Source organism: Ruditapes philippinarum, unplaced genomic scaffold (assembly GCF_026571515.1).
Source record: "Ruditapes philippinarum isolate M1 unplaced genomic scaffold, ASM2657151v2 ctg8213_1_1_1_1, whole genome shotgun sequence".
Classification (NCBI taxonomy): domain Eukaryota; kingdom Metazoa; phylum Mollusca; class Bivalvia; order Venerida; family Veneridae; genus Ruditapes; species Ruditapes philippinarum.
In genome coordinates this window covers 40,222-56,219 of record NW_026854178.1, presented here as the reverse complement: position 1 = coordinate 56,219, position 15,998 = coordinate 40,222, and the positions used below count along the sequence as shown (strand labels likewise).

The 15,998-nt window shown below is 31.3% G+C and overlaps 1 protein-coding gene across 1 annotated transcript; it reads left to right on the top strand.

Annotated features, from left to right (window-relative positions):
• The first annotated feature begins 7 nt into the window (after positions 1 to 7).
• Positions 8 to 10,453, top strand: LOC132739279 (ubiquitin-like protein 3). The gene is made up of 5 exons (XM_060726955.1): positions 8 to 320; positions 2,251 to 2,359; positions 3,922 to 4,008; positions 5,536 to 5,613; positions 6,001 to 10,453. The coding sequence occupies exons 1-5, from the start codon at positions 291 to 293 to the stop codon at positions 6,060 to 6,062; spliced, it is 366 nt and encodes a 121-aa protein (XP_060582938.1). The 5' UTR covers positions 8 to 290; the 3' UTR covers positions 6,063 to 10,453.
• Positions 10,454 to 15,998: the final 5,545 nt, after the last annotated feature.

The window sequence follows — 15,998 nt, the reverse complement described above, 5'->3', positions numbered from 1 at the left end:
TAACTGAAATTCCCACAATTCATAGCAATTATGGTTGACAATAAACAGGAACGACAGTAAAGATGTATCGAAAATTATTACTGTCTCCCAAATTCCGCAAATGAATAACAATCGATATAGTCTAAAATGGAATATATATATTTTCCTACTTTTAGGTTCTCGAAAACTTGGCCAAATACAGCTTGATTTTAAAAGAATTGAATTCGTTTTGTGACAGTTGAATTTTTTCCCGGTCGCTTGCACCAAAGACTTCTATATATTCGTCCTATATTCTTACAAAGTGATACATAATGGGATCACGAGGAATACCTGCAGATAAGGTTTCTTCTTTTTATATATAAGAAGTAAATTTTGATAAAATCACGTGATTTTCACAATACTTGTTATTTCAAACTTGTTATAGAATAGACCCCAAGGGTCTAAACCAGTAGTAGGGCTATATATACATTTATATGTAAAGTTCAAACTGATTTGTTTAGTTTGAATCATTTGATCACTCTAAAGGTAGAGTTTTAGACAGTGAAATCGGACACCTGGGTTGGAAACCTGGACAGTGTGTAATCTGTTCTACAGTCGTAATTTGCGCTGTACCTCCGCTCATTTGTCCAACTAATTGTATGCTGCACCATGAGATAATGTGCTATTTTCATGACTGGGCAAGATCTAGCCTTTACAAACATAAAAGAGAGATTCTGAACAAGCTCGAAAATATCTCAGAATCTAGCTTTGGCACATTGATATATTTTGACTACTCTGCTTATGTACAAAATTATCAGTTCCTTGAGAAAGTAAAGAAAGCAACACTTGTAAAATGAACACTTGTAAATGGAAAAGAGTCAACTCTGCCCTTTACCAACTCGGCACGGGTCAACTCTGCACGGGTCAACTTGGCCCACTTTACAAAAAATATATATAACGTATTAACTTTGCTTTGCATGTTGTTAAGGTAAATGAATAATAAGAAATATCTTATTATTATATAATTATACATCAATTTGTACTTCTTCTGAAATAAAGTGTATTTAGAAAAAAAATGTTATTTATCTGTCTTGCAGATTCGATAAAATTAATATAGATCTAGATTCTAATAAAATGTGTTTGTAAAGTAATATTTAAAAAAATATGAAACAAAAATTGTTTACTTAATATCATAAGCTTCCAATTAAATCTTCCGTATAAGCGCATTGATTGCTCCCGAAATTCAATTGCATGTGTCATACGTTTTTTTTTCTTCTGTCAAATAGAAAGACCTTGTCTGTGCATTATCTAGTTAAAGTTATAAAGAACAGAACATAAGTTAAATATGTAGAAATACAGTGAGATAAGCAATAGTTTATCTTTACTCGCAATTCTACCAATAAGAAAAGCTTGTCTGCTGCTAGTTCGAAACTGTCAATCAGTTTATTATAAATAATTACAATAATTACAATAAATAGTGTTAACACAAACCTAAATATTGATTATTGAAAAGTGGGCCGAGTTGACCCGTGCCGAGTTGGAATAGGGCCGAGTTCGTTTTAGGACCGAGCTGACCCGGATTCCTTGTGAACTGCTTGACAGTCTGCCATTAATATTGAAAATGAATGCGGTGGCTGAACTGTGCTTTTGTGAATTCTGAACGGTCTTCTGCCTTGATCCAGAGGCTCAAACCCCTTGCAGGGACAAAGACATGTGATTTCGCGTGCATCAATTAATATTCAATTTAGATCTCAAAGTGACATTATGCTTATTTTTTTGTTGTCCAGTTGAACTTAATTGGCTATGTTGTATGTATTTAAAAAGATTTCAAGACAGTTATAATGGTCATGGACCAATAATTGGTAATGAAAAATGTTTAGGATAGAATTTAACAACTGAGTCACATGGGTTATTTATTATAATTTATACACATGACCTAGACTATTGAACTAAAATCAATTATGGTAAAATCTAGTTATTTTTAATTTGACCTGTACACCCTTCATTTACACTTTTATAGGCATAATGTCACTTTAAGAAAACTTACATAAAATAATTATGCCCTTTAATATGTTTTTAAGTGTATGTCTAGGTTTCTTCTCTTCTTTAAATAATATTTCTGATAATTTAAGACAATTTTGCATTCAGATGTATATAATATTACTCCACCTATTGTGTGATCTTGTTTTATTTGTTACCTTTGCACATTAAAAAGTGACCTATTGATGAAGTGACTTGTAAACTTTATGGTGCATTAATGATAAATTTTATAAGGATATTTTTTGTTTTCAGGTGAATTTGCGTTTGATATTGGTTAGTGGAAGAACCAAAGAATTCCTGTTCTCTCATTCAAGTTCAGCTGCAGATATAACAGAATATGTATATAGCAACTGGCCAGCAGGTAACAAAACTGAATTGAATAATGAAAATGCAATACTATATTATAAAGAATGTTTTGAAGGATTGCTTTTAGTGTAAATTAAATTATCTAAACTTAATCAGGGCTGACACTGGCTTTAAAAAAAATGTTATTTTTTTGTAAATAATTGCCAAAAGTTCAGAGGAGTGTTCATAATTTTGTGATTAACAACATAAGCAGTTGATAAAATACTAAAATATACATTTCATCTAATAACACACTTTTTCAGTTTTAATACTGTAATCTGATAAATTGACAACTCTAGTCTACTTTTTTCTTACATAAAACCATGGCTTTAATCATGAAAATATATTGACTGTTGTTTTGTGCAGAAACATTCACAATTTTGGTTGTTGTACATTTAATTGTCCAGAAATATATACTTTTTAAATATTTTAACATTGTTTTTTATTGGCGTTTTAATGAAACGGCATAAAACAAAAATTTCAAAATTTGCAACTTAAGTCACAATATTGGGTTGTATCAAGTTTATCAACTTCAAGGGAATGACTGGTATTACTAATTGGTAAATGTTACATGGCTTTAATAATGTTGGTTAATATCTTTAAAGTACTTATACAAATGTACTTCTCACATGTATTTTTCATCACATTGATGATCAGACAATATTAATCAGTGTGCGACTGATAATAAATTGACACCTCCGCTGGTGTAAATTAGGTCTAACACATGTATGCTTTTTTCGATTTTTTCCCTTTATATATACATTGATTGTTTGGTGCAAAACATAATCGCCAGATTCTGTAGCCAAAATGAAAAAAATATTGCCAATTCATTGTTGTGTTTTATTGGCTCAAAATTAGTGTGAATAACAAAAAATTGGAAATAAACATACTGTAAAAAAAAAACCAACATGAAAGTTCAGAAAGAAGCTTTTTGCATAAAATACTCAGCAGTATTCTTCATTTTAAAAGTCTTGTGGTATCATATAAGGAAATAAATATATAGTTGTGAACTTGTGATGGCAGAAATACTTGAACCAACTTTTCCTGGTTGTGGCGTAAAATACCCTTACCACTAGAGCATAGCTCTTCCTTATCAATGTTGTTCATAATATAGACATTTGATTCTTCTTTACATGTATGTTCCTTGTTATATTTTCACAGTCCTACCCACATCTTGGTTCCATTTTTACTGAGAATTCTGGATTTTTGTTTATAGACTGTATAGATTATTGTAGGTTCATGCTTTGAGAATATACATTATGTATATTCTAATATTTATTCTAATAATGAATCATTTAGTGTATAAATCAGTAAATGTTAATATGGAATGAAAAACAAATAATAGGAAATGATTTCAAAGAAACTTTGCAGAATGTTGGTGTGTTTATTTAACAGATATTGATTATCAAGGTATAATTCACTATAATACCTGTAACTATAAAGTAAAACAGACCTTTTTAGGAATGTTTTAAAACATGAAAGAAGGCCTGTAATCCAAGCTGAACTTCAGGCAAAACTTGAGATAATCGTAATTTGATGCGTATGTATTTTCATATTCCTATAAAAATTCCATTGCAGAATGGTCAGATGAAAAGTTACCTGAGACAAATATCTTAAGGTTAATCTATCAAGGTCGATTTTTACACGGAAATGTTACATTAGGAGGTAAGTATTTTCCATACACTTAAATTACTTTATCATGTTTATCTGTATTCAAGTGTGTCATAATTTTTCAAAACTAGAGGGATAGTTTATGAGACTTTTTCAAGTACTCCAAAAATAGAAAATTATACAAGAATATTAGGAAATAAGTGAAATCCTGTTTGCTGTTTAAGTACATTGTAGTAGATAGTATGAAATTGTACCTGAAAAATAAGTAAAATTAAGTAAATATTTTTATATATAAGCTCCACTTTTTATGCCCCCACAAAGTGGGGGGCATAAAGCGTTGCACTTGTCCATTTGTCTGTCCTTCCGTATGTCCCGAAATCTTGTGAACGCAACTCATCTTAAACTGGGTGGCAGATTTTGCTTAAACTTCCAGGGATGATCAACCTTAATGTGTAGATGGCACTAAAGGAAGGAATATTTGCTGCGACTAAATTTAACAGAATTATGGCCCTTTGTTGATTTTTTCACTATATACTACTAGTATGTAGAAATTTTGTGAACGCAACTCCTCTTAAACTGGATGGCAGATTTTGCTTAAACTTCCAGGGATGAACAACCTTAAAGTGTAGATGGGAGTAAAGGAAGGTACGCTGCGAACAAATTTAACAGAATTATGGCCCTTTGTTGATTTTTTCACTATATACTATGTAGAAATTTTGTGAACGCAACTCCTCTTAAACCGGATGGCAGATTTTGCTTAAATTTCCAGTGATGAACAACCTTAATGTGTAGATGGGAGTTAAGGAAGGAATATTTGCTGCAACATAATTTAACAGAATTATGGCCCTTTGTTGATTTTTTCACTATATACTATGTAGAAATTTGGTGAAAGCAACTCCTCTTAAACCGGATGGCAGATTTTGCTTAAACTTCCAGTGATGAACAACCTTAATGTGTAGATAGTAGTAAAGGAAGGAATTTTTGCTGCGACTAAATTTAACAGAATTATGGTCCTTTGTTGATTTTTTCTCTATATACCATAGAGAAATTTTGTGAACACAACTCCTCTTAAACCGGATGGCAGGTTTTGCTTAAATTTCCAGGGATGAACAACCTTAATGTGTAGATGGTAGTATTTAGTAGTAGTAAAGGAAGGAGTTTCGCTGCGACCAAATTTAACAGAATTATGGCCCTTTGTTGATTTTTTCACTATATACCATAGAGAAATTTTGTGAACGCAACTCCTCTTAAACCGGATGGCAGATTTTGCTTAAACTACCAGGGATAAACAACCTTAATGTGTAGATGGTAGTAAAGGAAGGAGTTTTAGCTGCGACCAAATTTAACAGAATTATGGCCCTTTGTTGATTTTTTCACTATATACCATATACAATGTATATGTTGTCGGTGGGGGCATTCGTGTCCTTTGGACACAGTTCTAGTTGAATCACACCTAACTGTCAGTTGGGAAGGCTTATCATTTTCTGGTTTCAGTAGAGTAAGTGTTCAGATTTTAAAAAGTATTGTTTATTATATTATAATTATTATAACAGTATAAGTTTGTATAACTTAATATTGCAGCTTTACAATTACCGATGGGTAAAACCACAGTCATGCATTTAGTTGCAAGAGAAAATTTACCAGAGCCAAACAATCAGGGTAGGTTACGAAGTCAAACTCGTATTGCATGCTTATAAAAAGCCATATAAATATTTACTTAATAATATTGTAGCAGAAGCCCTTAACATTGAATATAGCCATATAGACACATATAGATTACATTTACATGTACATCACTCTGTAGCATAAACCATAAAAGTAATACTTTATAGTTGGAAAGTCATTCACCTTTGAAAAACTTGTGTTTTGGAAAAAAAATCTCGATTTTTTATGATTATTATGTTATAATATGTTTCACTCAGTGCGATGATACTTGGAAAATTTTGTGTTTAATATTGAAAAGTTTTGTTTCATAGCTGTTTGTTAAATCATACTTACCATTTTTGAAGAATAAACAAATAGTTATTTTGTTGTGTTTTTTTCCAGGCCAATTAAAGAAAGACAAAAGTGGAGAGGCCAGTTGTAGTTTATGTTGTGTTCTTCTGTGATGTCATGTGACTTTGACTGGCCAATCAGACATTCTGGTCAGAGTTATGTGATTTGAATTGACCAATCAGAAATAACTTAAATGTATATTTTAATCTGTGCTACAGACTTATCCTGCAGAAGATTGTTCGTGGACACCTGTCTTTCTCTAAGGGAGACAACCATGCTTGGTATCTGCACAACCAATCAAGATCCAACAGATAAAGTCACATGATCAGTTATAACCAATGAAAATTTAAAAAATGCCATGGAATGAATAAGTGAAAACAGAATATATATAATAATCTTCACAAAAAGCTCTTTAGTGCATAGAAAATCTACAGAAAAGTATTTTTTAAATGGAAGTAAAACCTTGTGCGACAAATGAAAACTTAGATATGGTAACACATGGGAGCTCTCTCTACCTCGAGTGTGAAGTTATTTATGGCATAGTTCCCTTTTGTCTCAGTCAGAATTAGATGCTCCGGTGTGTCAAACTGTATTTCCAAGGTTACTTAAAGGATTGAAAGACTTGTAACAAAGTTTTTAGGTTTTTTTTTATTCCTTCATAACATCACTGTCTTATTTATTCACTTTACATGTTCATTTACTCTACCCTCAAATTCTGGCAATTTTATCCGCATACAAATATGTGAGAAATTTTCTCAATTTATGTAATTTATGATAATCAATAACCTGAATTACATACATGTATGAGGGTCAATATATTTAAATTTGCTAATGCAAAGAATTATAATTGTCAATACCTTGAAATATGAGTGATGATACCCTGAATTTTGAGTGACAATCTTTGAATTATGAGTTCTTAGAAACACTCTTCTTGAAAGTAATTGATATAATTATGAATTTGAATCACCATGGCAATTTATTTCATCCATATGCTGTATTTAATTAAAGTACAAAAAGCAAAAAAGAGATCTATAACCGCTACCAAATATTTTAGAAGATGTTAAATTCCCCCTATCCTCAACAGGCCATTTAACTTACATGTACTTTTTGTACAGTAAAGTTCAAGTTTTTCTGTTCAGCACTTCTGACTGTGGTATCATATTAATCAGATTTCTTTGCAAAGTCTCAGTTCAAGTTATTTTTATATTTTATCAAACTGAAAATGTTTTTAAATCTAAAGATAGCATTCTTTTTCAGGTTTAAAGCCAAATTTTGACAAATGCAGTTCAAACATGAAACTGTATAAGTCTCAAAAAAGGGAATTTTGATAGTTGATTTGTCCAGGATTACTTCTATATTATAACTAACCTTAGATATCTTTAATGTTGAAGAAATGTAAATTGATTTTTCTTTTGGACAATCATTTTTTCCCTTTGAAAGCTTTCAAATATGAAAGTTAATAAAATAGATACGGATGTTGTCACATCTACCACATCAATGGCATATTTCAAGGTTAAAACAAAAAATACATGTAAAAAAAAGTGTGCTGAAATATTTTTTCCACAGCTTGTTAAGTTGTTTCTAAGTAGCGGACAACACAACTTTGGTGACATTTTGTATAAATTATTATTGTGTCAAAAATTGTATATTGACTGTGAAATTGTGATATTTAGTGTTTAATTTTGTGTATAAATCCCACCTAGTGAACTCTTGTGAAAATGTGGAAAACTTTAAAACAGTATAACTGTTATTGTCCATGTAGTTTTGTGAAAGAATAGAGGCACACCTGCAGATAGGCATGTGGTGTTTCCATGTAGTTGTTCTCACTGATTTTTACAGTAAATGTTGGTTATTTTTGTCAAATTAGTGGCTATTGTAGGCAAAATTGTTTTAATCAATTGTTTCTCTTAAGAGACACATCAATTCTTTATTTAGATAAGTCGGTAACTGGACTTACCAATATTAGCCGAGATTCCAAAATTAACTGATATTGGCAGTGATAAATGGGATTTTGCCTGTAATTTGTAATTCATATACATGTACATGTAGTTATAAAAACTCTAAAGTAGGCAGTCGCCAGTTCTTTTGAGGGTTGGTAGTTCCAATAAACTGCCTGCTGATGCCTTAAGTGAACAAAGTGGCAATGTCCTATCTAGACAATGAAGGCATAAATACGTTATTACAGTTATTATTAGCAATTTTAAGGGAAACATTTTTGTAAAAAAAATTAAGTGTGATTAGTATTAATTACAAAAATTAGAGAGTTGATATGTTGAGACTAAATAGCTATCTGAAGATGTGCCTCTGTTTGAATGTGAGAATATACATGTATATATATAATGGCTATGTTGTGGAAATGTATCATGTATGAACGGGAACATTTGGATACTACATATTTTACGCCTTTGTTTTAAGGTGATTATTATGTAACTGCATGATGCATGTACTATTCTGTATATCAAGATAACTAGAGTTTATTTTATGCTTGTATTTGAATTCATATTTGATATTATAATTAAGTTCAAGATCACACCTGAATTTACATATACATGTACTTGAATTCTAACATGTTAGCATGTCAAGTTAAATAATTCCGATGTGTAAAGATCACTTGCTAAACACATGTTCCCTGAAACATGTTCTTAGTTTTTCCTCTTTAATAATTCAGGTCTGTTGACAAGCTGCTGTTGACATCTAAAACCAAAGTCAAAGCAACTACCGGTAGTGATCGAAAGTCACTTGCAGTTTTCAAAAAAGTAAATAAATAAATAAAAACCCTTTGTTTTGAGGGTTTGGAAATTATTCATGTAGTAAACAATGAAATATGAAAAGATGAACTATAATTGAATGGCAAAATATAATTACATGCTTGGTGTTGAAAATATTTGAGCTTGTAAACCAGTCAAGAAATATAAGGATTTCATTGATTAGTTTGAAATTTTAAATTTGAAATTGACCAATGAAAATCTATCTGCCAAAGACTGGTTTTCAATTACAGATTGACTCAGACAGAGTCTGATTTAGATTGTGAGATATAAGAAAATGCTGGCATTTTGAGTTCTTTGTTGGAGGAAAAGTATTTAGATGTGTAATATATTTTTATTATTTGCATAATTATAATATTGTTATCATAATATGAATAAGTGTTTAGAAATTATTAATCAACAGGGTTTTGACAGCCTCAAAGCCAAGAGTCCTGGGGTTCTTTTGTTGTGGGTGAACTAGTAATTTTGCTGTGAAGTAGATAATATTTTATAAATGTTGCTTTATACCCTTATAATTGAAGCTAGAATTAGTATACAACACATTCTTAATGCTTTAATTTACTTCAATATAGCCGCTTGACTTTTTTTTATAACAAGTCTGTTTTTAAGTTAGTTTTTATAAATTCAAAATATATTTTCAGTTCTTAAAAATATCCACTATAAAAAATTGTGTAATTCAGTTGAAAGTGTTCAACTTTGGATACCATATTGATTACAACATTGTCTTTTAGTATATGACAACTCAGATGGGTCAATCGAAGGGGAAAAATGTAAGAACAAGAAAAGGTTGTCAAAATACCGATATTGTTGAGAGTACATGTACATTGCCTCCATTTTGTATTACATAGTTAAGGCATCACTTGTTGAAGGTGCAATACTTGAATAATGTGTGAATGTACATGAATATATATACATGTATTTATCATGTATAATATAGACTACACAATTGTTTTTATTATGACAAGACAGCTATCATTTTTGTAGTATTTTTAATACATGATTAGCAATTGTTAATGTTTTCAGAGTTTTGGGCACTTTTTTCTGTGTAGTTTACAAGGGTTGCTGGCACATTTTACTCTGTAGACCCTAAAATGATTTGAATAAAATTTGTTATTCTAAAGTGGTATTTCTTTACAAAATGACATAGTTTTCATCAAGCTTTGATAAAGAAATTTAGAATTTTATATACTATGAAAGTTGCAATGGTCACCCATTAGTGTATTTGTTTTACAAGCCTCTCAAATGATGAAGATTTAAAAGTCAGCCTCATAGAAAAGCTCATTTGTTATATGTAGTTATGAGACTGGTACTCCCATTTTTCATGCAGAGTTGTTTCCCTTTAACTTCAAGACTGGTTCTTACTCTGTAAAATCAACCATTTTTCACATTTTGAGTCTGAATGCCTAAAACAAAGAGAAACTTTGTTTTGATATAGAAAGAATAAAATCAAGAGTTGTTTTTTCATTGGAGAGAAGTTTTTTCTTATAATTTTGAGGCATTTGTTACCTTAATCAGAGAACGTGACATATTTTGATTTTTTTTATAGAAATAAGAAAACTGGTCTTTTATATTGATAAAAAAGACTGGTTTTACATAATATTAGAGACTGGTTACTCTGTTTTCTTGCTTTATTAATTGGTTCCTTTATTTACTTATTGATTGATAAAGAAGTAAAAGACATGTAATAATTATAAAAAGCTGTATTCCCAGATTGATGTATTTTATATTTTTGAATACGGTAATCAATCAAAATTTTGGGGCAGAAATACAACTTGACACTTTAAGGGCTTTAAATGCTTTTTTAGGCTCCTTTATTTGTGACAGCTGTAAAACGCTTTTTTGGGGCTACTTTAAAAGCTGTAGAATGCATGGGGTTTGGGCTACATAAAATTTTTTTTAATCTGTACAATACATGTACCATCTAAGGGCAAAATAAAGGAAGAAGCATGCCTATAGTACAAGCTATATCATGGCCATAGTTTGCCTGTTTCAAACTATGTGAGGGGTAACACTTTGAATTAGGACTACATAAGAGATGAAATATGCATGTAACGGGCTACATAAAGGGTTGTCATGTGCCTACATGTATATAAGAGCTATAGAGTACAGAGTAAACAAGAGTAAAATAAGGATTGGCATGGGGATTACTGTTATTGTTACACCTCTTTAAACCTTTATATTTTCTATGGGGTAGGGCATCCGTGGCCAAGTGGTTAAGTCATTGACTTCAAACCACTTGCCCCTCACTACTGGGTGTGTTCAAATTCCAACAAGGACTTTGGATTCTTTCATGTGAGGAAGCTATCCAGCTACCTGATGGAATATCTTGGTTCTACTCGGGTGCTTGTTCCTGCCTGTAATAATGTCTGGAGGGGCACCTGAGATCTCCCTCTACCAGTGAAGCTTGAAAGACCCATATGACCTATACTGTGTTGGTGAGATGTAAAAAATCAACCAAAAAAAAAATACTATGGGGGAACTTGGCACTTTGTCCTCGTAGGCCAACTAGTTTTGCATTTATGATTTTTGTATCTTGCTCAGACTTTGGTTATAAAGGAGCTTTTCACATCCTTTACACATACAATATATATCACTATAATGTTTTATTTCAAACTTACATCAATTCTTACATACTTTATTCTGTATTATTTATATGTAATACATTTAACATTTGTGATGTTTTTGTTTGTTTTTTTAATTGTTTACATATTCTTTGATTATTAATTTTTAGAAACATTTGCTTTGTATTGACCATTGTTGAAATCTTAGCAAGTAAATATGATCTTTGTTTGTTTGGAAAATAGATATGTTGGGCATATTATCTTTTCTTTGTTACCAGTTCTGTTAAGAAGAACTGCTGGAAAATTTGAGCCACGTCATGACAAAACCAACATAGTGCGTTTGCGACCAGCATGGATCCAGACCAGCCTGCGCAGTCTGATCAGGATCCATGCTGTTCGCTTTCAGTTTCTCTACTTGTAATAGGGTTGCTAAGCGAACAGCATGGATCCTGATCAGACTGCGCGAATGCACAGGCTGGTCTGTATCAATGCTGGTTGCAAACCCATTATGTTGGTTTTGTCATGATGCGGCTCATTTGTTTTTTTTTTTCTTTCTAAAAGTATTGATGAATGTAAATGAAATTTTTAGTCAGACACATGCGTATATGGTTTTATTTGATATAAGTCAGACAGTATAGTTTGCAAGTTATGGCAGATGGTTTAAGTCGTGTACAGATTTTTGTGGGTTTTTCTCGTATGTTTTGGTGAAATTTGTAAATGGCACTTACTGCAAATTCACCTATATTCGTGGGCATGAAATTTCGTGGTTTTATCAAAAAGTGCATTTTCTAGGGTTCCTAAATTCGTTGATTTTCAATTTCTTTTAAAAAAAATAAAATAGATAACCTAATGCAAAGTAATCTTACACTTAATCGCTGCGCATTTTTACTTACTGCATGTACATATCTTTACGTATCACACAGCGCTTGTCAATAAATTTAATCCTTGCCTCTGGGCATTCATTACACAAAAATCGGCGAAAAGGGCCAATGCATGTTTGTTATATATAGAATAGAGACATGGCAAGAAGTATTTGTTGGGATAAAATTTTGTCGGATCGTTAATTCATGGATTGGCCTTCCCACGAAAACCACAAAAATTTGTGCCCCACAAATAATAATGATTTTACAGTATTTGCCACCATACTAAAGTTGTTTGAATTCGAAAAAATTCATTAATCAGACATAGATATAGGACAGCAAGTTAGCTGGCTCCTTATAGTTTAATGTTTAATATGAGTGTTACAGACATAAAAATGATTAAATAGACATAATATGTTTTGAAAAGACATAAAATGTTTTGAGCCGACAATAACTTTTTTGTATTGTGATTTAAGGGAAACAAAAAAGTTTTGAATGGACAAAATCTTTCAAAATGTGTAAAGCTAGTACAAATGTAATAATTTTGTGTTTCTAGGATAAATTGTTTTAAATAAGAATGTTTTTGGGACTTAAGCTGTTTTTTATGGTTCATAATACATGTAATATAGAGGTTTATTTCATTTCTATTATGAAGATACTAGGTTTCACTCTTTATAAAATTATAATAGAATCTCTCTTTCTTAACCTTTTCCGGGCTGATTTTGAAAATAAAATGGACTTGATTACTAGTTTAGGGGAGTTGGGTATCGATTTATTAAAACAGATAAGCTGACTAATATATATGCAGAGTCAGGTCAGGCTGGCCTAGCTCTAAATTTGGGGCAATTTTATTAAAGATATAATTCTTGAATTGCCATTTTCTTTATGGGATTTTTATGCATCAGATTCAATATGTACAAATACTTTATAAATGATTACATGTACATATTGTTATGTACGAAAGTATTACATATTATTATGTGTGAAATGATTACATATTATTCTGTAAAAAATTATTATGTAAGAAACAGAAATATACTATTTTAGTCCCATATTTTGTGCGAAGGATATGGTGCGATTTGAATTTCAGACTTCATTATCAATTGAAGGGGAGACGGGATTTTAAGTATTAATTGATAAAGAAACAAACTTTTATAAAGATAGTATGTCAGGCCACAAAAACACATCTACCACTAAAAAGTAGATATTTTCTATCCTTAAAGGATCTCCACTGTAGTATAAAAGCCTGAAAATATAAATTTGGATTTCTAACAATCATACCGAACTATGTTTGCGTTTAAACAGTTTAAACACTTCATTTTTGGGTCATTTAATCACATTGAAATAAATATTGTAGAAAAACTGAGTGAGGGAATCAGCTGAATTTTTGCACACATTATTGGTCCAAATTGACACAGAAATGAGAAAAGGGTTTTTTAAAAATTATTGCCAGTCTCTATATGACAAAAAAATTGGTATCATGAGTTCCTTTAAATCTCTATAGGTTTACAAACCAAACACTTTAAAGTTATGTCAGTTGTGCAAGGCACATATCTGTTGTGTCTAATGTGCAAAGTTTGTCATATTGAATGATTGACATCAATTTTCCTAGGCACTTTGCCCCTGTATTATTTGTGGTAACAATATTTACAGCTTATCATACAATTCACAAGAAAGTAATTTTTAAAAAAGATTCAAAGCACCATTTTTTGCAAACATCAGCAATTCTTTGAATAAGTGTTAGTGGAAAGAAATTGTGGTATATTTTCATTTGAATTATAGACCTTTGACAAAGGTCAGTCACTCCCTAACTAATGAATGTTTCTTTTGTTGTTTTGTTGATAGGGGAGAAATCTGCACCTTGTATTATTAAAACTTGTGCCAAGAGAGTTTCTTTAAAAGAAGTGATCTGCTCTTGGGATAAACATTTTTATAAGCCAGATCTTTCAATTTTGTAAGTTTTACAGAACAGTAAAAATATTTTTGATGGATTAAATATTAAATTAAAATATCAAATATGAAAAAGTAGAGTTATTTGATAATACTTTACTATGTACTTGATTGTTAGATTATTTTTTTTCTTAAAAACATTAAGGTTACTGTCCGTCTTTTCTATAAATTTATTAATATATTTATTCTTATTTTGAAATTCACTTTCTGTTATAGCTAGAGATCTGTCTTGATAAAATATGGAAAATATATCACTCCTTAGTGAGAATTTTGAAGTATTTTTTCTGAATATGAAGTTCAAGTGGCAATTTAAAAAAACAATCTCACTTAAATACATGTATGAGATGTGTTTAATACTTCCATAAAACAAACAAGTTTTCTTTTTATCTTACACATACATTTCTTTCAGTTTAAAAATACATGTAAAAGTATGTAAAAGTGAGATACGATTTAAGTATCTAATAATTATAAATTTTAAGATAAAAATTGTTATCCAAAGGGCAGGTCACTCTTGTCACGTTTATCATGTTTACTTTGAATGGATTCTTTTAATATTTTTTTGGTATGCATGATTATTAATTATTTCGTACAATTGTTGTTATTGTAATGTTGAAAGCATTCAAAAGATGCACTTTTAAATTAAAATATTACTGTTAATATGTGTGTTCCTTTTATATTTCTGGAATTGACAGGACATGATAAGCCATCCTGTTCTGAATATACAGTTGACATCATGTTGATAATATGGCCTCATATACCGAATCAGTTTGTCGAACTGGAGAGAGTTTGTAAACCAGTTAGCGGCAGTGGTATTGTTCTGGACTAATAAGCCAGGGATAGCATGTCCGATACTCCACTATACTGCATCGATGTCTGTTTGTTATTTACACTCTAGATCACGGCTGGAACACACTTTTAATTCACCAGAACACAAGTTCAGCCACCGCATCGTTCCTTGGCGGCTGGCTGTCAAGCAGTACCAGTAGCCTTCGCTTTCACTAGGAACTGATGCCCTCTGTACATGCTAGAACAAAGGTACAGTGTGAATTGCCCTGGAAAGGAGTTCTTGATCAGTCACTATACCGTTCAGGAATCGAACATCGGGTCGCCCGATTCACAGTCTAATGTTCTACCTTGTAAACCAAGTGCCATTTATCGGCGCTCTACTGGCCTGTCACTTCTCTGCAACTACTGGCTTTCTTTATGGGAACCATCAATACCAAGAAGAGATGCGCATATTGTTGCCTTGTTCCAGCCTTCATCACAGAGTTATTCCCCTTAATAAGTTATGCATTATGCATATATAGAGCAGTAATCGTTTCCGTGCTATTTCTCTGCAATTACTGGCAGGAATTCAACAAAACTTTATGGGAACCGTCATTACGGTTCAACACATAGTTATGGCCTTATATTAGTTATGCAGTATGCATATTTTATATTATAGCAATATTGCTATTTCTGTACTGATTGCAACCAAACTTTATTGGAACCATTTATACAAAAAGGCAATTTGCATCTCATTTGCATGTCCAGATAGTACTCTTTACCCCCGTTATTGCCCTGAATTTTTACCATGTACAAAGAATATTACTGTTTATGTTATGATAAATATGTAAATCAAGCCTTAATATGTCTCCAGTTGTACCAGTACTCGGCGGGGGATATAAATTCAACTTTGCTTGTTGGAAACTGTAACGGGACACCAGACAAAAAAACGAAAGATGAAAAAGAGTATCATTTTAAGACTTAATGGGTCTTAAAGATTTAAAACCAACAAAATTCATTATTTTTATAAGCATATACAGCTCTTGTTTGGTTACAATTTACTAGAAGAATTGGCCAGGATCTACTTCCTTGTATTATAGGAAATCTTGTATTGTAGGAAATTATTTCTTATTGAAGAAAATATTTCC